Genomic DNA, 27,815 nt, shown 5'->3' with positions numbered 1-27,815 from the left:
ATCAGCCATGATTGAATGGCGGAGGAGACTTGATGGGCCAAATGGTCTAATTGTACACTTATAACATAAACATCCTTCAAAGAAGGAAAATTATCACCTTAACTCATGCATTCTGAGCGTTTGCCTGGATTAGGTGGCTTTCATTAGACCTAAAGCGTGAACTAGACTTTGAAAATGCTGCCAAATCTGATGCCCCTTCGAGCCAGCACCACCATTCAATATGATCATGGCTGATCATCCAGAATCTGTACCCCGTTCCTGCTTTCTCCCCATATCCCTTGATTCTGTAAGCCCTAAGAGCTATATCTAACTCTCTCTTGAAAACATCCAGTGAAATTGGCCATCACTGCCTTCTGTGGCAGAGAATTCCCACGGAGATTCTCAACCCTCTGGGCGATAAGGTTTTTCCTCATCTCAGTCCTAAATGGCCTACCCTTTATTCTTAAACTGTGACCCCTGGTTCTGCACTCCTCCAACATCGGGAACATTTTTCCTGCATCTAGCCTGTCCAATCCCTTAAGAATGTTATATGTTGCTGTATGACCCTCCCACATTCCAAAAACACATAGGTTTGTAGGTTAATTGGCTTCTGTAAATTGCCCCTAGGGTGTAGGGAGTGGATGAGAAAGGGGGATAACATAGAACTAGTGTTAGATTGTTAAGGGTTTGGACACGCTAGAAGCAGGAAATATGTTCCCCATGTTGGGGGAGTCCAGAACCTGGGGCCACGGATTAAGAATAAGGAGTAAGCCATTTACAACGGAGACGAGGAAACACTTTTTCTCACAGAGAGTGGGGAGTCTGTGGAATTCTCTGCCTCAGAGGGCGGTGGAGGCAGGTTCTCTGGATACTTTCAAGAGAGAGCTAGATGGGGCTCTTAAAAATAGCGGAGTCAGGCGATATGGGGAGAAGGCAGGAACGAGGTACTGATTGGGGGTGATCAGCCATGATCACATTGAATGGTGGTGCTGGCTCGAAGGGCCGAATGGCCTACTCCTGCGCCTATTGTCTATTGCCTATTGCAAACAGGTGATCGATGGTCGCCATGGACTCTGCGGGCTGAAGGGCCTGTACCATGCTGTGTCTCTAAACTAAGCTAAACATTTATTGTCCACTGCCTTTGTTAATTTGGTTTGGCAGGAGATTGCAACATTGTGGATGTAGCCCAGTATGTTGCACAAACTATTTCTCCCCCCCCCCGCCCGCCATTGTCCCCATCTACACTTCACGCTGCCTCGGGAAAGCAGCCAACATTATCGAGGACCATTTTCACCCCTGTCACTCCCTCTTCTCCCCTGTTCCGTCGGTCAGATGACACAAACGCTTGAAAGCATGTAACACTTCTTCCCCGCAGTCATCAAACTACTGAACGGTCCTGACATGAGCTGAATGAATGAATGAATGAATAAGTTTATTGGCCAAGTATTCACATACAAGGAATTTGCCTTGTTGCTCTGCCCGCAAGTGACAACATGTCCTAGGAGGTCCTATGAGGTTGCTAGAACTCTCCTTCATGCTCGAGAGAAGTTCGCTAGGTCGCAGAAAAAATTTCAACATGTTGAAATATTTTCCGCGCGTAAAAATTGGTCGGCACGGTTCGTTTTGACTCGCAGTGCAGTGGAGTGGGGTCTCTATTTAGTTACAGGCAGTCGAGGGCAGCCGTAGGCAATCTCCTTCGCTGACCGGGCTTTTAATTGGCTCAATTGAGTTTTCAGTACCAGGAAAAACCTACCGGTAGGTAAAATGCCCGCTAAACTTTATTATACTTCTTAAATGTGTCTCCATTCCTTCTCCCCCTCCTTCTCTGCCCCTCCTTCTCTCCCCCCCCTTCTCCCCCCCTCTCCCCCTTCTCTCTCCCCCCTTCTCTCTCTCCCCCCTCTTCCCCCCTTCTCTCCCCCCCTTCTCTCTCCCCCCCTTCTCTCTCCCCCCCTCTTCCCCCCTTCTCTCTCCCCCTTCTCTCCCCCCCCTCTCTCCCCCCTTCTCTCCCCCCCCTTCTCTCCCCCCCCTTCTCTCTCCCCCCTTCTCTCTCCCCCCTTCTCTCTCCCCCCCCCCCTTCTCTCCCCCCTTCTCTCTCCCCCCTTCTCTCTCCCCTTCCCTCTCTCTCTCTCTCCCCTCCTTCTCTCCCCCCCCTTCTCTCTCCCCCCTTCTCTCTCCCCTTCCATCTCTCTCTCCCCCTTCTCTCCCCCCTTCTCTCTCCCCCCTGCTCTCCCCCCTTCTCTCTCCCCCCTTCTCTCCCCCCCCCTCTCTCCCCCCTTCTCTCTCCCCCCTTCTCTCTCCCCCCCTCTTCCCCCTTCTCTCCCCCTTCTCTCCCCCCTTCTCTCTCCCCCCTTCTCTCCCCCCTTCTCTCCCCCCCTCTCTCCCCCCCTCTTCCCCCTCTTCCCCCCTTCTCTCCCCCCCTTCTCTCCCCCCCTTCTCTCCCCCCCTTCTCCTCCCCCCCTTCTTCCCCCCCCTTCTCTCCCCCCCCCCCCTTCTCTCCCCCCCCTTCTCTCCCCCCCCCCTTCTCTCCCCCCCCCTTCTCTCTCCCCCCCTTCTCTCCCCCCCCCTCCCTCCCCCCCTCTCTCCCCCCCTTCTCTCCCCCCCCTCTCCCCCCTTCTCTCCCCCCCTTCTCTCCCCCCTTCTCTTCCCCCCCCCCCCTTCTCTCTCCCCCCTTCTCTCCCCCCCCCTTCTCTCCCCCCTTCTCTCTTTCCTCCCCCCTTCTCTCTCCCCCCTTCTCTCCCCGCCCCCCTTCTCTCCCCCCTTTCTCTCCCCCCTCTCTCCCCCCCTCTCTCCCCCCCTCTCTCCCTTCTCTCCCCCCCTTCTCTCTCCCCCCCTCTCTCCCCCCCCTTCTCTCCCCCCCCTTCTCTCCCCCCCCCTTGCTCTCCCCCCTTCTCTCTCCCCCCCTTCTCTCTCTCCCCCCTCCCCCTTCTCTCCCCCCCCTTCTCTCTCCTCCCCCTTCTCTCTCCCCCCCTTCTCTCCCCTTCTCCCCCCCTTCTCTCCCCCCCCTCTCTCTCCCCCCCCTTCTCTCTCCCCCCCTTTCTCTCCCCCCTTCTCTCCCTCCCCCCTTCTCTCCCCCCTTCTCTCGTCTCCCCCCTTCTCTCTCCCCCTTCTCTGCTCCCCCCTTCTCTCCCCCCCTTCTCTCCCCCCCTTCCTCTCCCCCCCTTCCTCTCCCCCCTTCTCTCCCCCCCTTCTCTCCCCCCCTTCTCACTCCCCCCTCTCTCCCCCCTTCTCTCCCCCCCTCTCTCCCCCCTTCTCTCCCCCCCTTCTCCTCCCCCCCTTCCTCTCCCCCCTCTTCCCCCTTCTCTCTCCCCCCTTCTCTCCCCCCCTTCTCTCTCCCTCCTCTGCCCCTTCTCTCCCCCCCCTTCTCTCCCCCCTTCCTCTCTCCCCCCCTTCTCTCCTCCCCCCTTCTCTCTCCCCCCCTTCTCTCCCCCCCTTCTCTCCCTCCCCCCCCGCGCGCTCTCTAAAGGACTTACCGTACACTGTTCAGCCGTTTTACCTTCCTCTTTATCGGGGGTGTGAATTTCAGACCGCTCCCCCGCTTTCCCTGGCCCCCGCCTTTGCGATGTGTGTGTGTGTGCGGTCGGTCGATCCAGCTCGCGGTTTCAACGCGGACGGGTCGATCCAGCTCGAGGTTTTCCGGGTGAGTGCCCTCGAGCTTGAAGGGCGAAGACACTCTTCTGAACTCGCGGATTAGGTCACCCAAGTGGGACAGCCCCTTAACACTATTATCATTTGTTTGTTCTTTATGTGTACACGTGTATGTACATAATGTTTGGGACAAAGCCCCATCATTTATTTATTTGCCTTTATACTCCATAATTTGAGATTTGTAATAGAAAAAATAGTAATAGAAAAAAAAATCACATGTGGTTAAAGTGCACTGTCAGATTCTAATAAAGGCCATTTTTATACATTTTGGTTTCACCATGGTGCCCTGAAATGGATGGAGAACTATGTATAAACACTGCTGTGATTTCTACATGGTGAAACCAAAATGTATAAAAATGGCCTTTAATAAAATCTGACAATGTGCACTTTAACCACATGTGATTTTTTCTATTACAAATCTCAAATTGTGGAGTACAGAGGCAAATAAATAAATGATGGGTCTTTGTCCCAAACTTTATGTAGTAAAGGCACTGTGTGCATGTATATATGATTTGACTGCATAGCATGCAAGCGTAACCTTTCACCGCATGTCGGTACACGGGGTACACGCGGCAACACACGCCTACTCCTGCGCCTATTGTCTATTGTCTATTGTACGGAGTTTGCACGTGGTGAAAACCCACGTGGTCACAGGGAGAACGTGCAAACTCCGTACAGACAGCACCCGTAGTCAGGATGGAACCCAATTCTCTGGAACTGTGAGGCAGCAACTCTATCCCTGCACCACTGCCCCAGTTTAGTTTAGAGCTACAGCACGTAATCAGACACTTCGACTCACTGAGTCCACGCTGACCAACGGTCTCCATTCACTCTAGTTCTACATTATCCTACTTTCTCATCCACTGCCGACACATGAGGGGCATTATTTTATGGAGGCCAATTAGGCTACAAACCCGCACATCTTTGGGATGTGGGTGGAAAACAGAGCACCTGGAGAAAACCCACACGAGGAACGTGCAAACTCCACGCAGACAGCACCCGAGGTCAGTATCGTGCTCAGGTCTCAGGTGCTGTGAGGCAATGGTTCTACCAGCTACACCACTGGATAACATGTTACTGTATCTCTGTACATAGGGCAAAAAGGAAAGGAGGATCCGGCGTGCATGGGGGGGCTGCAGTGTGTGGCGGAGAGAACAAAAGAGAAACCACCACGAGATGAACATAGGAAGACCCGGCGTGGGATACTTTGTAACATTGTCGGCGCCCTTTATGTAGTGAGGCTTTGCATACCTTGCATTCATTCATTCATTCATTCATTCAATCATTCATTCATTCATTCATTCATTCATTCATTCATTCATTCATTGGTTCATCGATTCATTCATTCAATCATTCATTTGCCCGGTAATCAATTAATGAATTAATTAATTAATTAATTAATTGATTGATTAGTTAATTCGTTCATCTAGCCAAACCAAATTCTGTTTCCAGAGATGCTCAAAATTCTAGCCCCAACTTTGGTGCTTGCTGTTTCAATTTATGGAAATCGGGTGCGCTGGGGTCCAATTTCATTCCCAATTAAATCTGAAATTATCAGCAGGACAAGTTGGTGATGTACCACAAGAATAGACCATTCCCAATTGCTTTCCCATCAGACGTTTAACATTTATAGGTGAAGTAGACCCCCCTTCCAGTTCCCACACCAAGTAAATCCATGTATTTCCAGATGATCAGCCATGATCACGGTGAATGGCGGTGCTGGTTCGAAGGGCCGAATGGCCTACTCCTACACCTACTGCGTATTGTCTATGCTGGTTCCATCCTGACTACGGGTGCTGTCTGTTCGGAGTTTGTACGTTCTCCCCGTGACCATGTGGGTTTTCTCCAGGTGCTTCGGTTTCCTCCCACACTCCAAAGACGTACAGGTTTGTAGGTTAATTGGCTTTTTGTAAATATAAAATTGTCCCTAGTGTATGTAGGGCAGCGTTAGTGTGCGGGGATCACTGGTCGGTGCGGACTCGGTGGGTCGAAAGCCTGTTTCCGCGCTGTATCTCTAAACTAAACTAAATCTAAAACAAGAACAAGCGTTCCCCTGTTCCATTCTTTCAGCCCTTGCACTCAACTGAATATCCTTTGGTATTTCCATCATTCTAATATTTCCATGTTCTGCTTTCGTACCAAGTGGGCTCAGTTTTTTTTAACTTTCCTTATCTAAGTCCCACCACATAAAGCATAACAAAACATTACGCAGACCAAAAAAAGTCTAGATGTGCCAGCAAGTATTGCTTTTAGAACATAGAACATAGAACAGCACAGTACGTGTCTGAAAGAACTGCAGATGCTGGTTTAAATAGAAGGCAGACACAAAGTGCTGGAGTAACTCAACGAGTGAGACAGAGAAGGAATGAGCGACGTTTCGGGTCGAGACCCTTCCTTCTCTCCAGAGATGCTGCCTCACCCGCTGAGTTACTCCAGCACTTTGTGGTCCACCATAGAACAGTACAGTACAGGAACGGAAATGCCACGCAATACTACAAATGCAGCCTAACCAACGTCCTATAGAGCTGCAACAAGACTTCCAGGCTCATATATTCAATGCCCCCACTAATGAAGGCAAGCATACCATACGCCTTCCTAACCACCCTATCTACTTGCTCTGCCACCTTCAGTGAGCTATGGCTGTGGACTCCAAGATCCCTTTGCATGCCAATGGCATTAAGGCACATGCCAAGGCAAGGCAAATATTGCCTCTTGTATATAGAAACATAGAAAATAGGTGCAGGAGTAAGCCATTCGGCCCTTCGAGCCTGCACCGCCATTCAATATGATCATGGCTGATCATCCAACTCAGTATCCTGTACCTGCCACATCTAACTTCCTCTTAAATATAGCCAATGAACTGGCCTCAACTACCTTCTGTGGCAGAGAATTCCAGAGATTCACCACTCTCTGTGTGACAAATGTTTTCCTCATCTCGATCCTAAAAGATTTCCCCTTTATCCTTAAACTGTGACCCCTTGTTCTGGACTTCCCCAACATCGGGAACAATCTTCCTGCATCTAGCCTGTCCAACCCCTTAAGAATTTTGTAAGTTTCTATAAGATCCCCCCGCAATCTTCTAAATTCTAGCGAGTACAAGCCGAGTCTATCCAGTCTTTCTTCATATGAAAGTCCTGACATCCCAGGAATCAGTCTGGTGAACCTTCTCTGTACTCCCTCTATGGCAAGAATGTCTTTCCTCAGATTAGGAGACCAAAACTGTACGCAATACTCCAGGTGTGGCCTCACCAAGACCCTGTACAACTGCAGTAGAACCTCCCTGCTCCTATATGGACTCAGTGGGCTGCTCTGTGCCTACTGTACTTACAGGGGTGATTGTGCTTATGTTCGGCGATAAGTCTTGCGGATCTGTATGTAAAAAATGTATTTCACTGTACCTGGGTGTATGGACAAGCTGCCGGAGGAGGTAGTTGGGGCAGGGACTATCCCGATATTTATGAAACAGTTAGACAGGTACATGGATAGGACAGGTTTAGAAGGATATGGACCCAGCGCGGGCAGGTGGGACTAATGTAGCTGAGACATGTTGGCAAGTTGGGGCAAAGGGCCTGTTTCCACACTGTATCACTCTATGACTATGGTACACGTGATGATAAAGAAACCATTGACCATTAACCACTGACCATTGATCATTGACCATTAATAATTGCCAATGAACCATTAACCACTGACCATTAACCATTGAACCATTGGCCATTGACCATTGACCATGTCGTATCTCCGTCCGTACTGCGGCCTAACATCGTGGAGCTGGCGGTCCCTTTGTTAGGGATCTGCTTCGGGGGCTCCAGCTGCAGGAGCTTCGAACGTCCCAATTGCGGGAGCCATCGATCTCCCCGTTGCGGGGGGGCTCTGATCTCCGATCGCCGACAGCGGGGGGCTTCGATCGCCGACTGCGGATGTTTAGATCGTCCCGACCGCGGGAGAAAAGGAGGAGGGTAAAGGTTATTCGCCTTCCGTCGCAGTGAGGTCACCGAAAGCAAGATGGATGCTGCCTGCGCTGGTGGGGATTCGGAGGGATTGCCGTGAGTCCGGTGGTCTCGATGTTGCTGGGACGTCGCACCACGGAAGTGTCCTGAAGTCTGGTGCGAGTGTGGGCGACTTTACGACTGTTTGGACAGACAGAGACTGCAGGGAGAGTGACAGCGGTCGGTGCAACTCTGGTTACATCACGGTGAAGGAGCGTGTGTGTGTGTGTGTGTGTGGCCCGGACATTGAACTGATAGCTGTGGGTCTCCGCTGATGCTGTGTGCCCTAGGGATTCTCACGTGCTGCTGTGGTGGCTGTTTATGTTTAATCTTTACGTAGTTTTGTATCTTGTTGTTTTTTTTGGTATGACTGTATGGTAAATCAAATTTCACTGTAGCTCAGTACACATGATAATAAAGGACCATTGGTCTATTGAGCATTGACCAGTGATTATTATACATTGACCATTGACCATTGACCATTGACCATTGACCATTGACTATTAATTATTGACTATTGACCAATGACCAATGACCATTGACCATTGACCATTGACCAATGACCATAGACCATTGACCGATGACCATTGACCGATGACCATTGACCAATGACCAATGATCATAACCATTGACCATTGACCATTGACCATTGACCATTGACTATTAATTATTGACTATTGACCAATGCCCATTGACCAATGACCATAGACCATTGACCATTGACTATTGCCCATTGACCATTGACCAATGACCATTGGCCATTGCCCATTGACCATTGACCAATGACCATTGACTATTGACCATTGACTATTGCCCATTGACCATTGACCAATGACCAATGATCATAACCATTGACCAATGACCATTGCCCATTGACCATTGACCAATGACCATTGACCATTGACAAATGATCATAACCATTGACCAATGGCCATTGCCCATTGCCCATTGACCAATGACCATTGACCAATGGCCATTGCCCATTGCCCATTGACCAATGACCATTGACCAATGACCATAACCATTGACCAATGACCATTGCCCATTGACCATTGACCATTGACTATTGCCTATTGACCAATGACCAATGACCGTTGACCATTGTAGGGTCTTGGCAAATATCAAGTGAATGAATTACCTGTTTCTCTCCACGTGGCTTCCTATGATGCAGCAGGAGTTCGACCGCCCCAACAACCTCCTTCCGTATTGCGTAGAGCAGGGCATCTCCCACATACACGCAGAAGCTTAGGAGCAGCTCCATGATCTCTAGGTTTTCATTCTCAATGGCGATGAGCAGCGCGCTACGTCCCAGCGGGTCGGTGCAGTTGATGTTGATGTTGAAGTAGAACTCGGCTTCCTCCAGACCCTGCTTCACACTGGCGTAGTCGCCCTTCTCCACGGCGTTGAGGTAAGCCTTCTCCACCAGTGACAGCTCAGTCTCCGCACGGACAATCTGCAGCGGGATGCGGTCTATGTACGGGGAATAGTTGGCTTTTTTGTAGTACAGCTGGGCCATTGTTCATTGCTCTACATGGATCCTGTGTTTAAAATGAGACACAGAGAGAGTGAGAGAGGGAGAGAATTGCAGAAGTTTAGCTTTTCGACCACAACTAATTCAAAATCCACTCTTTGTGGCAATTGAAAGCAACTTTCGTTGAAAGAGCAGAGCCTGCTGATTTACTGTGAAGGAGATATTCACAAAATGCTGGAGTAGCACAGTGGGACAGAATCTGGATAGAAGGAATTGCATCTCTCCAGAGATGCTGCCTGCCCTGCCGAGTCACTCCAGCATTTTATGTCTATCCTCGGTATAAAGCAGCATCTGGCGAGAAGGAGCGGGTGAAATTTGGGATCGAGATCCTTCCTTAGACCAGGTATATGAAGTCCATGGAGAGGAGAGAAGATTGAGGGGGGAGATTGAGGGGGGATCTTATAGAAACTTACAAAATTCTTAAGGGGTTGGACAGGCTAGATGCAGGAAGATTATTCCCGATGTTGGGGAAGTCCAGAACTAGGGGTCACAGTTTAAGGATAAGAGGGAAGTCTTTTAGGACCGAGATGAGAAAATCATTTTTTACACAGAGAGTGGTGAATCTGTGGAATTCTCTGCCACAGAAGGTAGTTGAGGCCAGTTCATTGGTTATATTTAAGAGGGAGTTAGATGTGGCCCTTGTGGCTAAAGGGATCATGTGGTATGGAGAGAAGGCAGGGATGGGATACTGAGTTGGATGATCAGCCATGATCATATTGAATGGCGGTGCAGGCTCGAAGGACCGAATGGTCTACTCCTGCACCTATTTTCTATGTTTCTATGTTTCAATGAGATAGATGTCCACTGAATGGTGCATGTTTGAATTAATCTTGTCGGGTCAACGTTAACTCAAGCACATCTGGCAGGAGCTCTGACATGTTAGTGACCAGTTACATCAAGCTCGGAGATTTGTAGATTTCTGTATCACCTTAAATCAGCTGTAACTGAAATGTTGTTTCTTCAAGCAAAGGGAGGTTTTAATTATTGATTTTGCAGAGTTGTAACCGAGCACAGACAAAACAAGGCAGCCAGACATCTTGACAGATGAAAGAATGCAACAGTAATTCTGTCGTCTCGACGGCAAAGAGGAAAGGGAAACTATGGCTCAAAGCTCCAGATACAGTGGTGTATGCAGTATACAGTATCGGCGGTGCAGGCTCGAAGGGCCGAATGGCCTACTCTTGCACCTATTTTCTATGCTTCTATGTTTCTATTTAATTTTTAAAATATTTTAATTTTTAATTTTTAATTGTCTACTGTATATCATGTTGTTCTCCTGTATATCATGTTGTTACCTAGGTACCTAGTGTATATCTAGTGTACCTAATGTATATGTAGTTGTTACCTAGTGGATCTCGCTGGCCCTCCACTCCGCACTGGACCACTTGGACAACAAAAACTCATATGTCAGGCTGTTATTCATTGATTACAGCTCGGCATTTAACACAATCATCCCCTCCAAACTGGTTACCAAACTCGCAGAACTGGGTCTCTGCGCATCCCTCTGCAACTGGATCCTCGACTTCCTCATCCACAGACCACAGTCTGTTCGTATTGGTCAGCCTCGATAACAATCAGCACGGGAGCACCTCAAGGCTGCGTGCTCAGCCCCCTGCTGTACTCACTCTATACCCATGACTGCGTAGCGAACCACAGTGCGAACTCCATCATCAAGTTCGCTGACGACACCACTATTGTGGGGCGTATCACTGATGGGGATGAGTCAGAATATAGAAGAGAGATCGAGCAACTGTCCATATGGTGCCAGCGCAATAACCTGGCCCTCAACACCAGCAAAACCAAGGAACTGATTGTGGGCTTTGGAAGGAGTAGGAGGGGGACCCACAGCCCCATTTATATCATATATGGTTGAAAGGGTCAAGAACTTCAAATTCTTGGGCGTCTTTCCTGGTCCGAGAACACTAACGCAATTATCAAAAAAGCTCATCAGTGCCTCCACCTCCTGAGAAGATTACGGAGAGTCGGATTGTCAAGGAAGACTCTCTCTAACTTCTACAGGTGCACAGTCGAGAGCATACTGACCGGTTGCATCGTGGCTTGGTTCGGCAATTTGAGCGCCCTGGAGAGGAAAAGGCTACAAAAAGTAGTAAACACTGCCCAGTCCATCATCGGCTCTGACCTTCCTTCCATCGAGGGGATTTATCGCAGTCGCTGCCTCAAAAAGGCTGGCAGTATCATCAAAGACCCACACCATCCTGGCCACACACTCATCTCCCTGCTACCTTCTGGTAGAAGGTACAGGAGCCTGAAGACTGCAACAACCAGGTTCAGGAATAGCTACTTCCCCACAGCCATCAGGCTATTAAACCTGGCTCGGACAAAACTCTGATTATTAATAACCACTTTCTGTTATTTGCACTTTACCAGTTTATTTATTAATGTGTGTATATATTTATATCATGGTATATGGACACATTTATCTGTTTTGTAGTAAATGCCTACTATTTTTCTGTGTGCTTAAGCAAAGCAAGAATTTCATTGTCCTATACAGGGACACATGACAATAAACTCACTTGAACTTGAACTTGAACTATATCATCTTGTTACTTGCGAGCAAAGCATTAAGGCAAATTCCTTGTATGTACTATACACACACTTGGCTACTAAAATGTATTCAATTCAATTCTATTCAATGCAACACATGTCTCTTCCCAATGGATTGACATTGACAGGGACTTTATTCCTTGGAGCGCAAGAGGATGAGGGGTGATCTTATAAAGATGTACAAAACCATGAGAGGAATAGATCAGATATTCGCACAGAGTCTTTTGCCTAGAGTCACAGAGTCATACAATGTGGAAACTTTCCCACACCGACCAACATGTCCCATCGACACTAGTCCCACCTGCCTGTGTTTGGTCCATATCCCTCTAAACCTGTCCTATCCATGTACCTGTCTAACTGTTTCAATGAGGTCCCTCCTCATTCTTCTAAACTCCAGCGAGTACAGGCCCAGTGCCGACAAACGCTCATCATACGTTAACCCAATCATCCCTGGGATCATTCTCGTAAACCTCCTCTGGACCCTCTCCACAGCCAGCACATCCTTCCTCAGATATGGTGGCCAAAATTGCTCACAATATTCCAAATGTGGCCTGACCAATACCTTATAGAGCCACAACATTACATCTCTGTTTTGGTATACAACCCCCTCTCGAAATAAATGCCAGCATCGCCTTTGCTTTCTTTATCTTTCTACTATCTTACACTCTTATACTTAGTATTATTGTGCTTGATTTTCTCCTTAAAGTCCTCGTCTAGCTCTTTCTAATTGCATCTGTAACCTTCACTTTAATTACTCCCTGAGGCAGCAAGATGAACATTTTCACTACTCTTTGGCAAAGACATTTCTCCTGAATCGAATGAATGAATTGAATCCTTTATTGTCACATGTGACAAGTCACAGTGTGAAACACTTTGCGTGCACACGCATGGTATGCAAATAGTGGCCACGTAAAGGGCACTGAAAAAGTTACAAAGCACGGCTGCGTCAGGTCCACCTTTGTTCTCCCCCACTCCCCACACCTCCCCTCCCCCCCTCCCCCGCCTCAGGGCAGTCCCCCCACACCTGGTCATCCTTTGTTCCTTCACAATTTTCCCAGATGGATTTAAAGAAATTAAAGATATGGAAAAGTACAAAGAGCATGTAAGGTGTGGAAAGGACAGATCAAAGCAAAACATACTAGTCGTTTATCCCTGGTAATCTAAGCATATTAATTATATAAAATAAAGCATCTTGTCTGGAAATATTACAATTTGGTTTGGGAACTGCTCTGCCCAGGACAAGAAGGCTCTGCAGAGAGTGGTACGTTCGGCCGAACGCACTATGGGAACTTCACTCGCCCCTCTGCAGGAACTATACATCAGGAGGTGCAACTCTAGAGCCAACAAGATCATGGGAGACCCCTTCCACCCCAGCAACGGACTGTTCCAGCTGCTATGGTCAGGCAAACGCCTCCGTTGCCATGCTGTGAGAACGGAGAGGTTGAGAAGGAGTCTCTTCCCAGAGGCCATTCGGACTGTAAACTCCTATCTCACCAGGGACTAACTTTACTGGACCATTCAACTGTTTTTCTTTAAATTGCTGGGGTTTTTTTCCCTTTTTCCTTCCGCCCACAATATTTAATATGTACAAGAATATGTGATTCTGTTCCATTCTGTTTGTAGTTTGCACAAGTCCGCGAGCATTGCCACTTTTCATTTCACTGCACATCTCGTATGTGTACGTGACGAATAAACTTGACTTGATTTAATACATCAGTGAAGTTCCACAAGACATTCTCCCAATATAATCCAACTGTTTGATGAAGATTATATCATCATATCCAGCTTATGATCTGTCATCAACAGATTATTCAGCAGCACTGTGGCGCAGCGGTAGAGTTGCTGCCTCACAGCGCCAGAGACCCAGGTTCGATGCTGACTACAGGTGCTGTTTGTACGGAGTTTGCTCGTTCTCCCCGTGACCTGCGTGGGTTTTCTCCGAGGTCTTCGTTTCCCTCACACACTCCAAAGACGTACAGGTTTGTTGGTTAATTGGCTTGGTGTAAATGTAAACATTGCCCCTAGCGTGTGCGTGTAGGATAGTGTTAGTGTGCGGGGATCGCTGGTCGGTGCGGACTCGGTGGGCCGAAGGGCCTGTTTCCGTGCGGTATATCTACACTAAACTAAACCAAACAATTGCGTTCACTTCACCTGATCCTGACATTTCCAACACCTCAAAATTACTCAGACGGAAAGCTGCCAGTAAAGGCTGGGACAAGACCAAAGCTGTGAAAAGAAAATTCGAGAGCACTTTTTATATAACCTCATGACTGACAGAAAAAAATCAACAACTCTGTGAAAGCTAAGGCTGCCTTTGATCTCAAAAGTCGCACCAGCATGCTGAAGCACAAATGGAAAGTTCTGGAAGAACTCTTGCGGAATGAGAAGCAGAACTAATGTGGAAACAAAGAACTGCAGACGGATACAAAATGCTGGAGTAACTCAGCGGGACAGGCAGCGTCTCTAGATAGAAAGAATGGGTGACGTTTCGGGTTGAGAACCTCCTTCAGACCCGAAATGTCCCCCATTCCTTCTCTCCGGTGATGCTGCTTGTCCCGCTGAGTTACTCCAGCATTTTGTGTCCATTTTCGGTGTAAACCAGCATCTGCAGTTGTTTCCTACGCAAGGAACTGCAGATGCTCGTTTATACAAAAGATAGACACAAAGTGCTGGAGTAACTCAGCAGGTCAGGCAGCATCACTGGAGAAAATGGATGGGTGACGTTTCGGGTTGGGGCCCTTCTTCAAACTGAAGGTCTGATTGATAGGTCCTTGATTAGTAAAAGCCCTGTCCCACGGTACGAGTTCATTCCAAGAGCTCTCCCGAGTTTTAAAAAAATCAAACTCGTGGTCAGCACGGAGAATGAACGTAGCGGGTATGTCGGAGCTCGGGGACGTCTCTTAGCGCTAACGGCAGGTACTCGGGAAGACTCGCTAACGGCAGGTAAGCACGGGAAGACTCGTGAAGATTTTTCAACATGATGAAAAATGTCCACGAGAGCCCCGAGTACCGACGAGTGGCCATTACCGTAAATTTCCGAGTTCAAATCAGGGCAAACTCGGGAGAACTCTTGGAATGAACTCGTACCGTGGGACAGGGCTTTAAGGGTTCCAATGGTTACGGGGAGAAGGCAGGAGAATGGGGTTGAGAGGCAAAAAATAGATTAGTCATGATTGAATGGCAGAACAGACTTAGATAGAAACATAGAAACATAGAAAATAGGTGCAGGAGTAGGCCATTCGGCCCTTCGAGCCTGCACCGCCATTCAATATGATCATGGCTGATCATCCAACTCAGTATCCTGTTCCTGCCTTCTCTCCATACCCCCTGATCCCTTTAGCCACAAGGGCCACATCTAACTCCCTCTTAAATATAGCCAATGAACTGGCCTCAACTACCTTCTGTGGCAGAGAATTCCAGAGATTCACCACTCTCTGTGTAAAAAATGATTTTCTCATCTCGGTCCTAAAAGATTTCCCCCTTATCCTTAAACTGTGACCCCTAGTTCTGGACTTCCCCAACATCGGGAACAATCTTCCCGCAACTAGCCTGTCGAACCCCTTAAGAATTTTGTACGTTTCTATAAGATCCCCCCTCAATCTCCTAAATTCTAACGACTTGATGGGCTGAATGGCCTAATTCAGCTTTTATGTCTTATGGTCATCTCATTTTTATCATGAAATACCTCCGTTAGATACCATGGAAACTCAATCAATAGTTTAGTTTAGTTTAGTTTACTTTAGTTTAGAGTATCAGCGTGGATTCTTCGGTCCACAGGGTCCACGTCAACCATCGATCACCCGTACATCTGTTTATGTTATTCCACTTACCCATCTTACATATTAGGGGTATTTCCTAGAAGCCAATTAACCTACAAACCTACACGTCTTTGGAACGTAGGAGGAAACCAGAGCTCCTGGAGGAAACCTAGGGAGAACGTACAAACTTCACATAGATAGCACCCGAGGTCAGGATTGAACCTGGGTCTCTGGCGCTGCTAGGCAAAACTCTACCGCTGCGCCACCGTGCCACCTGTTTTTTGGCCAACTGGTGAGGGATCCTGTAGGTGACAAACGGCCCCCTTGTCACTTGAGCTGAAAGGGATAGTTCTCATAAGTTCTTGTTGCAGAACTGGGCCATTCGGCCCATCAAGTCTACTCCGCCATTCAATCATGGCTGAGCTATCTATCTTTCCCTCTCAACCCCATTCTCCTGCCTTCTCCCCATAACCCCTGACAACCATACTAATCAAGAATCTGTCAATCACCACCTTAAAACTCAGCGGGTGCAGCAGCATCTATGGAGCTAAGGAAATAGGCAACGTTTCGGGCCGAAACCCTACTTCAGACTGATGGCGGGTGGCTGCACCCGCTGAGTTTCTCCAGCTTTTTTGTGTACCTTCGATTTTCCAGTATCTGCAGTTCCTTCTTAAAAATATCTATTGACTGCCTCCACAGCCTTCTGAGGTAGTTTTCAAATGCAATATAACATTTTCTTTCACATATTTGCGTGTTCTGTTCAACATTCATAAATATTTTCATTATAATTGGATTTCTGCTGATTCTGTAGACAAAAGTTAACCAAACCACAGCCCACACATACATAACAATTGGTGGGAGATTCCATTGTTGTAGCATCTGTTTTGCAAAGTGAGAAGAGAATGGGACAAAAGATAGCAACAATCATAAGACAAATGTATTAAAATATAAAATAACATCAAAATATTTAGATTCGGGGGTAAAAAAATAAAAACTATTTTATAAGCAATGCTTAAGAGTTTCTTCAACACAGATGTTGAGATGGGGTTGAGAGGGTTGAGAGGGAGAGATAGATCAGCCATGATTGAATGGCGGAGTAGACTTGAGGGGCCGAATGGCCTAATTCAATTCCTTACGACCTTACGAGGGGTGATCTTATGGACATGAACAAAATAATGAGGGCAATAGATAGGGTGGAGGCACAGAGTCTTTTACCCAGTGTTGGAGAATCATGAACCAGAGGACATCGCTTTAAGGAGAGGGGGGAAAGATTTAATAGGAACCTGAGTCATAGAGTCATAGATTAATACAGTGTGGAAACAAGCCCTTCGGTCCAACTTGCCCACACCAGCCAACAATGACCCAGCTACCCTAGTCCCACTTGCCTGCACTTGGTCCATATCCCTCCAAACCTGTCCTATCCATGTACCTGTCTAACTGTTTCTTAAACAATGGGATAGTCCCAGCCTCAACTACCTCCCCTGGCAGCTTGTTCCATACACCCACCACCCTCTGTGTGAAAAAGTTACCCCTCGGATTCCTATTACATTTTTTCCCCTTCACCTTGAACTTGCGTCCTCTGGTCCCCGATTCCTACTCTGGGCAAAAGATTCTGTGCATCTACCCGATCTATTCCTCTCATGATTTTGTACACCTCTATAAGATCTCCCCTCATCCTCCTACGCTCCATGGAATAGAGACCCAGCCTACTCAACCTCTCCCTATAGCTCACACCCTCTAGTCCTGGCAACATCCTCGTAAATCTTTTCTGAACCCTTTCAAGCTTGACAATATGTTTCCTATAACATGGTGCCCAGAATTGAACACAATATTCTAAATGCGGTCTCACCAACGTCTTATACAACTGCAGCATGACCTCCCAACTTTTCACTCAGAGGGTGGTGGGTGTATGGAACGAGCGGTCATAGGAGGTAGTTGGAGCAGATAATAAAACAGCATTTAAAGCATTTGGACAGGTACATCGGTAGGAAGGTTTAGGGGGATATGGGCCAAATGCAGGCAGGTGGGACCAGTGTAGATGGGGCATCTTGTTCGGCATGGGCTAGTCGGGCCAAAGGGCCTGTTTCCGTGTCATATTACTCTATGACTCTAGTTATAGGGTCCCAAAGACCTTTGTTGGAATGAGATACCAGAGGAGGTAGTTGAGGCAGGTACTTTAAAGCATTTCGAAGTTGGAAAACTTTGGAGGGATATGGACCAAATGCGGGCAGATGGGATTAAGCTTAGATGGGGCACCTTGGTTGGTATGGAGGTGATGAACTGAAAGGCCTGCTTTGTGCTCTGTGACTGTCAGTCTCTATATCTGAGCCACCCTTTTAAAGCCACACTCGACACGAGTTCAGCAAGCAGATGATTCCACGACCAAAATGACAGGAAAATGACAGGATGCACAGAGTCTGATTTGCATGCATTTACATGCATTTAACATCTTATTTGAATGTTATGCAAATGTTCCCTCCACACAAATGCTAAGATTGATCAAACACCTCTGAACCTCAAGCGGAAGGAACTGCAGGCTCTGGTTTAAAGCGAAGATAGATACAAAATGCTGGAGTAACTCAGCGGGACAGGCAGCATCTCTGGAGAGAAGGAATGAGTGACGTTTCGGGTCGAGGCCCTTCATCAGTCACGTCACCCATTCCTTCTCTCCAGAGATGCTGCCTGCCCCGCTGAGTTACTCCACCATTTTCTGTCTATCCCCAAGTGGTCTTTACACCAGCAAAACCCATCCTATGATTTCAAAACAGTCACATTCTTTCAATGTAACATACATGTGGATATGTGCACTCAATATAATCGTTCCGTTTCACATAGAGCTGAAGGAAATGACTAACGGGTCCAAGATTTGGAGCCTGAAATGTAAGCTGAAAAAATGAATCCACAAGGTCGTAAATGATAGGAGCAGAATTAGATCATCCGGCCCTTCAAGTCCACTCCACCATTCAATCATGGCTGATCTATCTCTCCCTCTCAACCCCATTCTCCTGCCTTGGGTGTCATCGTACACCAGTCATTGAAAGTAGGCATGCAGGTGCAGCAGGCAGTGAAAAAAGCAAATGGTATGTTAGCATTCATAGCAAAAGGATTTGAGTATAGGAGCAGGGAGGTTCTACTGCAGTTGTACAGGGTCTTGGTGAGACCTCACCTGGAGTATTGCGCACAGTTTTGGTCTCCAAATCTGAGGAAAGTCATTCTTGCCATAGAGGGAGTACAGAGAAGGTTCACCAGACTGATTCCTGGGATGTCAGGACTTTCATATGAAGAAAGACTGGATAGACTCGGCTTGTACTCGCTAGAATTTAGAAGATTGAGGGGGGATCTTATAGAAACTTACAAAATTCTTAAGGGGTTGGACAGGCTAGATGCAGGAAGATTGTTCCCGATGTTGGGGAAGTCCACGACAAGGGGTCACAGTTTAAGGATAAAGGGGAAATCCTTTAGGACCGAGATGAGAAAAACATTTTTCACACAGAGAGTGGTGAATCTCTGGAACTCTCTGCCACAGAAGGTAGTTGAGGCCAGTTCATTGGCTATATTTAAGAGGGAGTTAGATGTGGCCCTTGTGGCTAAAGGGATCAGGGGGTATGGAGAGAAGGCAGGTACAGGATACCGAGTTGGATGATCAGCCATGATCATATTCAATGGCGGTGCAGGTTCGAAGGGCCGAATGGCCTACTCCTGCACCTATTTTCTATGTTTCTATGTTTCTATGTTTCTCCCCATAACCTCAGACACCCGTATTAATCAAGAATGGGTCAATCTCCGCTGTAAAAATATCCATTGACCTGGCCTCCACTGCCGTCTGTAGCAATGAATTCTACAGATTCGCCCCCCACTGACGAAAGAAATTCCTCCTCGTCTTCCCAAAGGAACGTCCTTTCGTTGTGATTTTAATTTCCGTCTCTCGTTCCAGTAAAGAGTTATTGACCTTTTACTTTGCCAGTTTCCGTAATGGGCTGCGGTTAAAATGAACACACTTTACTCAACATTTATGAACTGGTGACTAATGCTTGCCATTAGCTGCTTTGGAAAACTGTTATTCTTTCCTCTCTCCATTGTTAGTTCCCGACCTCACTATCACTCACCTTATTGCCCCCAATTCCCCTTGCTCAGTTACAGTCTAGTTTATTGTCACGTGTACCGAGGCACAGTGAAAAGCTTTTGTTGCGTGCTAACCAACCAGCGGAAAGTCAATACATAGAATAGAATAGGATAGAATAGAATAGAATGCTATTTATTGTCATTCAAACCTGGGTTTGAACGAAATATCATTTCTACAGTTTTTTACATTACAAAACAATCCAAGACCCACACTTAACACAGTTTACATAAACATCCATCACAGTGAGTCTCCAACATCTCCTCACTGTGATGGAAGGCAAAGTCTTTATCTCTTCCCTTTGTTCCTTCTCCCGTGGTCCAGCAGTCCAACTGCAGTGTCGAGGCGAACTGGAGCTCCGATGTTAATTCCCCCGGCGGGCGATGGTAAGTCCTGAGGCCGTTTAAGCCGCGCCGGGCGATGTTAGGCCCCGGCTCCATGTCCTTAAACCCGCGATTCCAGCGGGAGAAGTCGCCGTTGCGGAGCTCGGAAAAGCGGTCTCCCACCAGGGACCTGCGAGCTCCCGATGTTCCCGTCCACCGGGTCTGCGGCCGGTGCCTCCGAACCCCAAAAGTCGGGTCGCAGCCGCACGCCACCACAGCTCTTCCCGCTCCGAAGTTGGCCAGCTCCGCGATGTCAGTTCCGCAGGCTCTGCAGCTGGAGCCCTCAGGTTAGTCCCGGCCGGAGGTCGCCGCCGGCTCCACGATGTTAGGCCCAACGACATCCGAGACCCGACAGGGAATAGTCGGGTCCCCGCACAGGGAAGAGATTTAAAACGGTTTCCCCCACAGCCCCCCCACCACCCCCCACATATACACAGCTAAAAAAAATAATAAAAACTAACTCAAGACATACATTTAACAAGACAAAAAATAAAAAAAGACAGACGACTGTAGTCGAGCCGCTGCCGTTAGGCGCCGCCACTCCCACCACCATGATTACAATCGAGCCATTCGCAGTGTGCAGATACATGATAAAGGGAATAACGTTTAGCGCCAGGTAAAGTCCGATCAGGGATAGTCTGAGATTCACCAATGAGGTAGATAGTAGTTCAGGACTGCTCGCTGTTTGTGGTAGGATGATTCAGTTGCCTGATAACAGCAGGGAAGAAACTGTCCCTGAATCTGGAGGTGTGCGTTTTCACACTTCTGTACCTTTATGTCCTGTATGTCATGTTGTTACTTGTGGGCGGAGCACCAAGGCAAATTCCTTGTATGTGAATACTTGGCCAATAAACTTACTTGCTTACTTTTGCATGATGGGAGAGGGGTGAAGAAGGAGTGGTCGGGGTGTGTCTGTAACAACCTTTAGCCAGAATTCCACGCACTGCTTGCTGAGCAACGGGCGCCTGGTCCGAGGATCGTCCCCTCTCGCTCCCGAGGACCGGGACCCTGAGAGGATGGTGGAGGTAGTCGGCGACAGTCGCTGGACAAAGGGACGGTAAGAAGGAACAGGGGGGGGGGGTCTTACCTTCCACGCCCTCAAGCTCGGCTGCGGGAGGTGCCCCCTGGTGCACGAGGGTTGAAGGTGTCCGGGCGAGGGGAGGGTCGACGGTTCGTGGGACGATCGGGACGGTGGTGACGGCTGCAACGGGCCCCTATGGCCAACTGCGACTGGCACGGTGGTGCAGCGGTAGAGTTGCTGCCTTACAGCGCTTGCAGCACCAGAGACCCGGGTTCGATCCCAACTACGGGTGCTGTCGGTATGGAGTTTGTACGTTCTCCCCGGGACCTGCGTGGGTTTTCTCCGAGATCTTTGTTTTTCTCTCACACTCCAAAGACGTACAGGTTTGTACGTTCATTGGTTTGGGTTTGTATACTTTGGATAAGTGTAAATTGTTCCTAGTGTGTGTAGGGTAGTGTTAATGTGCGGGGATCGCTGGTCAGAGCGGACTCGATGGGTGGAAGGGCCTGTTTCCGCGCTGTATCTCTAAACTAAACTAAACTGGGCTCATTGGGCCGTATCTATGCATTACGTACTTAATCAGGGATTTTTCTTATGTCGGGCAATAATAAATTTAGTTTAGTTTAGTGTAGAGATACAGCGAGGAAACAGGCCTTTCAGTCCACCGAGTCCGCGCCGACCAGCAACCCCCGCACACTAACACTATCTTACACACAATGGGGATGTTTGTACGTTCTCCCCGTGACCTGCGTGGGTTTTCTCCGGGTGCTCCGGTTTCCTCCCACACTCCAAAGACGAACAGGTTTGTAGGTTACTTAGTTTGGTAAAATTGTAAATTGTCCTGGGTGAATGGAAGAAAGAGATCGCTGTTCGGCACAGACTCGGTGGGCCGAAGGGCCTGTTTTCGCACTATTTCTCTACACTAAACTAAACTAAACTAGAGGTATCTAAAATAATGAGGTGCACACCTTATGTGGACGATCACAGTCTTTTTTCCCTGGGAAGTCTAAAACCGGCAGGCAAAGACTTAAGGTGGGTGGGGACATTAGGGACACATATTCAACATAGAGGGAGGTGGGCCGATGAACAACCTAGCAGAGGAAGATGTAGAGGAGACCACAATTACAATAGACAATAGACAATAGGTGCAGGAGTAGGTCATTCGGCCCTTCATTCACTGTGATCATGGCTGATCATCCACAATCGGTACCCTGTCCCTGCCTTCTCCCCATATCCACTGACAGCTATCTTTAAGAGCTCTTTCGAACTCTCTCTTGAGAGCATACAGAGAATTGGCTTCCACTGCCTTCTGAGGCAGAGAATTCCACAGATTCACAACCCTCTGGGTGAAAAGGTTTTTCCTCATCTCCGTTCTGAATGGCCTACCCCTTATTCTTAATTTACTTTGTTTAGAAGATATTTGGACAGGTTCATGGATAGAAATGTTTAAAGCAGTGTAGGGCAAATGCAGGGCTAGCTCAGATAGAAATCTTGGTCAGAATGATAGACGGAAAATGCTGGAGTAACTCAGCGGGTCAGGCAGCATCTCTGGAGAAAAGGCATAGCTGACATTTCGGACCCTGAGAAAGGGTCTCGACCTGAAACGCCAACCATTTATTTTCTCCAGAGATGCGGCCTGTCCCGCTGAGTTACTCCAGCATTTTGTGTTTATCTTCAGGATAAACCAACACCTGCAGTTCCTTCCTACACTCTTGGACAGAATGGGTGAGTTGGGCCGAAGGGCTTGTTTCCACACTTGTAACTCTATGAATGACAGAAATCATTTCACACTGTAATATTTTTCTAATACTCAACTGGTATTTTATTAATTTCACAAGGTATATTTAAATGGCTGTTTTTTATTTCATTTTTCTGGAAACCAATTTACCAATGTTCCCGTTATCTCATGCAGCTATTTAAATTAATTCAGTGCCCAGAAGTTAATAAGCCTTGGTTGGTAACAAATCGTTGATTTCAGTATCAAGAAATGCCTCCTCAGTTCAGTCTCAGTTTAGTTTATTGTTGCGTGTACCGAGGTACAGTGAAAAGCTTTTGTTGCGTGCTATCCAGTCAGCGGAAAGACAGTACATGATTACAATCGAGCCATTCAGGGTGTACCCTGTAGGGCAGGGGTGGGCAACCTTGTCCTGTATAGGGGCCGGGACGCACGCCTGTGAGCGGATGGCGGGCCACATCTATCACGTGTACGCATGGATCCCGCCCCGGATGGCAGCATCACATCACATCACGTGTTCACAAAAAGTGCGCGGCCATGCTGGCGGCTTTGTGCGGGATGCGGTACAGCCAGGGCTCCGCGCTCGGCCCCGCTCGATGGCGGGTGGATGATTACGGGGGGAAAAAAATCCACCTGCGGGCCGGATGATTTCGGGTTACGGGCCGCATTTGGCCCGGGGGCCGTAGGTTGCCGACCCCTGCTGTAGGGATGGAGTTTTAAGAGTGTGGAGCGATTGTCATATGTGATTGTAGATCTGTTACTGTGGCCACCACGCTAGTAGTCGCCTGGGCTGGGGGCCATCTTGGACTTGTGAATATAGAGCATAGAACAGCACAGCTCAGAACAGGCCCTTCAGCCCACCATGTCTGTGCTAAACATGACACCAAGCCAATCTAACCTCCTCTGCCTGCACGTCATCCATATCCCTCCATTCCCTCCATATCCATGTGCCTATCGAAAAGCCACTAAAATCACTCTATTGTATCTGCCTCCATCCCCGTTGGGTTGCAACCTTGTCGTGGTCGGGGGGCTTGTGTGTCTCAGTGACCCCTAGAGCGATGCCAGCGGGAGATTCGTCTCCTGTTAGGGTCTCCCATGCTGGACAGGTGGAAGGGTAGAGGCGAGGGGAAGAGCGATCTACTGGTCCTCCAGGTTGGGGGTTGAGCACAGGGGCTAACAACCCTGCCTCGTAAAACACATATTTTAATATTTAATATAACAGCAACTGAAGGAATCAACCCTACTGAGTGGAGGACCTTCGTTGCTGCCCTACATGCCAGGAGGCACAATAAGCAGTAAGTAAGTAAGTATCTGCCTCCACCACCACCCTTGGTGTATTTCCAGGTGTCCACCATTCTCTGTGTAAATAAAACGTGTCCTGCACGCGGCCTTTAAACTTTTCCCCTCTCACTTTTGCCCTTTTGTCAAGGAATCAAGGGATATGGGGAGAAGGCAGGCACAGGTTATTGATGATCACAATGAATGGCACGAAGGGGCAAATGGCCTCCTCCTGCACCTATTTTCTATGTTTCTATGCTGGTCTTTTAACATTTCCTAAAGGATCTGACTCTCCACCCTACCCACATGGAGTTTAGTTGGGTTTATTCTTGTCACATGCACAGTGAAACGTTTTTTGTTGCTTGCTATCCAGTCAGCGGAAGGATTACACATGATTACAATCAAGCCGTCCACAGTATACAGATGCAGGATAAAGGGAATAACGTTTAGTGCAAGATAAAGCCTAGTAAATCCGGATCACAGATCTCTACATTTAAATACAAATACATGTATTATATCACAATCACAATCACAATAATACTTTATTAGCCAAGTATGTTTTGGAGGACATACGTGGAATTTCATTTGCCAAGTCAGTCATGCAAATAAAAAGCAACGGAACACACAAAACACATTTTAGCATATAATATATTATTATTATATTATTATTATATATTATTATATTATATTTTATAAATATGCCTAATTAAAATAGATTTAAAGATTACAGATCTAAGCTCTCCAATGAGCTAGATGGTGGGCCAGGATTGCTCTCTAGCTGGTGGTGGGTGTATGGAACGTGCTGCCAGAGGAGGTAGGCGAGGCAGGGACTATTGCAACATTTAAGAAGCATTTGGACAGGTACATGGTTAGAACAGGTTTGGAGGGATGTGGGCTAAATGCAGGCAGGTGGGACACGTTGGCCGGTGTGGGCAAGTTGGGCTGAAGGGCCTGTTTCCACACTGTATCACTCTGTGACAATAGAACAGCCACTGTCTTGAGCGGTCAGGACTGATAGCGTTTCACAAACCCCCCCATCTCCTCGCCCTTAGCCTACACTTTGTAGTTTAACCCCCCCCCCCCCCCCCCCACCCCACCCCCCCATCCCCCCATCCCACCATCCCAAAGGAGACAACAATTACTTACAAGCGCACAGGAATAAAAACAACGTTGTGAACTTGAGTAAGCCATTTAGAACGGATACGAGGAAATACTTTTTCTCACAGAGAGTGGTGAGTCTGTGGAATTCTCTGCCTCAGAGGGCAGTGGATGCAGGTTCTCTGGATACTTTCAAGAGAGAGCTAGATAGGGCTCTTAAAAATAGCAGAGTCAGGGGATATGGGGAGAAGGCAGGAACGGGGTACTGATTGGGGATGATCAGCCATGATCACATTGAATGGCGGTGCTGGCTCGAAGGGCCGAATGGCCTACTCCTGCACCTACTGTCTATTGTCTATTGTGAGGGAAGGAACTGCAGATGCTGGTTTACACCGAAGATTAGAGACAAAAAGCTGGAGTAACTCAGCGGGACAGGTCAGCATCTCTGGAGAGAAGGAATGGGGTGACATTTCGTGTCTGAAGAAGGGTCTCGACCCTATTCCTTCCCTCCAGAGATGCTGGCCGGCCCTTTTTTGAGTTACCCCACCTTGTTGTGTCTACCTTCGCCAACAACAAGAAAGTTGCTCCACCCAGTGGCTCGGCGGCGTTTGCTTGCGCGGCTGAAACAAATCTTGCTGAAATAATTGCCGATGAAGTGCGTGGCGGTGGTGTATGATCTAGTAGCATCTCTACTCGCGGTGTACAGCTGTGTCCGCGCATCTGGCCGCTTGCCCAAGCAGAGTACATTGATATTGACTGCGATGTAATAATAGCCCTTCAGCGTCATCAAAGGTTAGGCAAATATTCATGGTCTTTCATCTTTCAACATCGGCAGCACAGCCTTGCTTGGTCTCACTGGCGCTGCCCTCCAGTTTAAAGACAAATCTGAGCCCTGCCTTTCCCCCTCTGGGGGACTCGCCTCACTCACACAAACGGTTCGGACTCAAATATCCCAGCAGTTTCATCGCACCAGTTAAAAAAAAAAAAAAGTTGATACATTGACTTGGACACATAATGTGGATAGGACAGGTTTGGAGGGATATGGACCAAACGCGGGACTAGTGTAGCTGGGACATGTTGGCAAGTCTGGACAAGTCGGGCCGAAGGGCCTGTTTCCACGCTCTATGAACGACAGGCTGGATGGTGCGATCGTAGTCTAGCTTTCTCGTGGTGGGAAATCGGATGAGTTCACAGGAGAATTAGACAACAGACAATAGACAATAGGTGCAGGAGTAGGCCATTCGGCCCTTCGAGCCAGCACCGCCATTCAATGTGATCATGGCTGATCATCCCCAATCAGTACCCCGTTCCTGCCTTTCCCCCCCATATCCCCCGACTCCGCTATTTTTAAGAGCCCTGTCTAGCTCTCTCTTGAAAGCATCCAGAGAACCTGCCTCCACCGCCCTCTGAGGCAGAGAATTCCACAGACTCACCACTATCTGTGAGAAAAAGTGTTTCCTCGTCTCCGTTCTAAATGGCTTACTCCTTATTCTTAAAGTGTGGCCCCTAGTTCTGGACTCCCCCAATATCGGGAACATGTTTCCTGCCTCTAGTGTGTCCAAGCCCTTTACAATCTTATATGTTTCAATGAGATTCCCTCTCATCCTTCTAAACTCAATTGTATGCCCCACTGATCATCAACAAATTGCAGATGCCCAGTGGCATTTTAAAGGGATTCTTGGGATGAGCACGTTGATAAGCAGGGAATGGGGTGGATATGGATTATATGCAGACTGATATGAGTTGCTGTTGGCATTGTGTGGGTCAGTCTGAAGAAGGGTCCTGAAATGTAACCCATTCCTTCTCTCCAGAGATGCTGCCTGTCTCGCTGAGTTACTCCAGCATTTTGTATCTGTCTACCATTGCTCTTAGCATCATGTTCGGCACAGGCATTGTGGGCCGAAGGGCCTGTTCTTGTGCTGTATGTTCTAATTTAATAAGTGCGGAGGTTCATAAATTCATAAGTGATAGGAGCAGAATTGGGCCATTTGCCCCATTGAGTCTTCTCCGCCATTCAGTCATGGCTGATCTATCTCTCCCTCTCAACCCCAGTCTCCTGCCCTCCCCATAACCCCTGACACCCGTACTAATCAAGTAATCAAGTTGTGTGTGTGTGTGTGTGTGTGTGTGTGTGTGTGTGTGTGTGTGTGTATACGTGTGTGTGTATACGTGTGTGTACATATGTGTTAGTGTGTGTGTGTGTGTGTGTGTGTGTGTGTGTGGGTGTGTGTACATGTGGGTATACATGTATATGTGTGGGTATACATATGTGTGTGTATATGTGTGTGGGTATACACATATGTGTGTGTGTGTGTACATGTGTGTATACATGTGTGTGTGTATACATATGTGTTTGTGTGTGTGTGTGTTTGTGTGTGTACAGGTGTGTGTATACATATGTGTTTGTGTGTGTGTACATGTGTATATACGTGTGTGTGGGCATACATATGTGTGTGTGCACATGTGTGTATACATGTGTGTGTATACATATGTGTTTGTGTGTTTGTGTGTATACATGTGTGTGTATACATATGTGTTTGTGTGTGCATATGTGTGTATACATATGTGTTTGTGTGTGTGTACATGTGTATATACGTGTGTGTGGGCATACATATGTGTGTGTGCACATGTGTGTATACATGTGTGTGTATACATATGTGTTTGTGTGTGTGTGTTTGTGTGTATACATGTGTGTGTATACATATGTGTTTGT

General features: G+C 47.8%; 1 protein-coding gene across 3 annotated transcripts in view; it reads right to left on the bottom strand.

Moving 5' to 3' along the window:
* The window catches only part of LOC116979221 (short transient receptor potential channel 5-like), a 76,953-nt gene that overhangs the window by 47,727 nt on the left and 1,411 nt on the right, over window positions 1-27,815 (bottom strand). For 2 of the 3 annotated variants that reach the window (XM_033030794.1, XM_033030796.1), the window contains exon 2: window positions 8,752-9,151. In XM_033030794.1, the coding sequence (XP_032886685.1) occupies window positions 8,752-9,129 (378 nt within the window). In that variant the 5' untranslated portion in view covers window positions 9,130-9,151. Of the gene's footprint in view, window positions 1-8,751; window positions 9,152-20,836; window positions 20,995-27,815 lie in introns of those variants that run through there. The other variant, XM_033030795.1, reaches the window with a different exon arrangement.

Source organism: Amblyraja radiata, chromosome 12, assembly GCF_010909765.2.
Source record: "Amblyraja radiata isolate CabotCenter1 chromosome 12, sAmbRad1.1.pri, whole genome shotgun sequence".
NCBI lineage: Eukaryota > Metazoa > Chordata > Chondrichthyes > Rajiformes > Rajidae > Amblyraja > Amblyraja radiata.
This window is presented reverse-complemented; position numbering and strand designations above follow the sequence as displayed.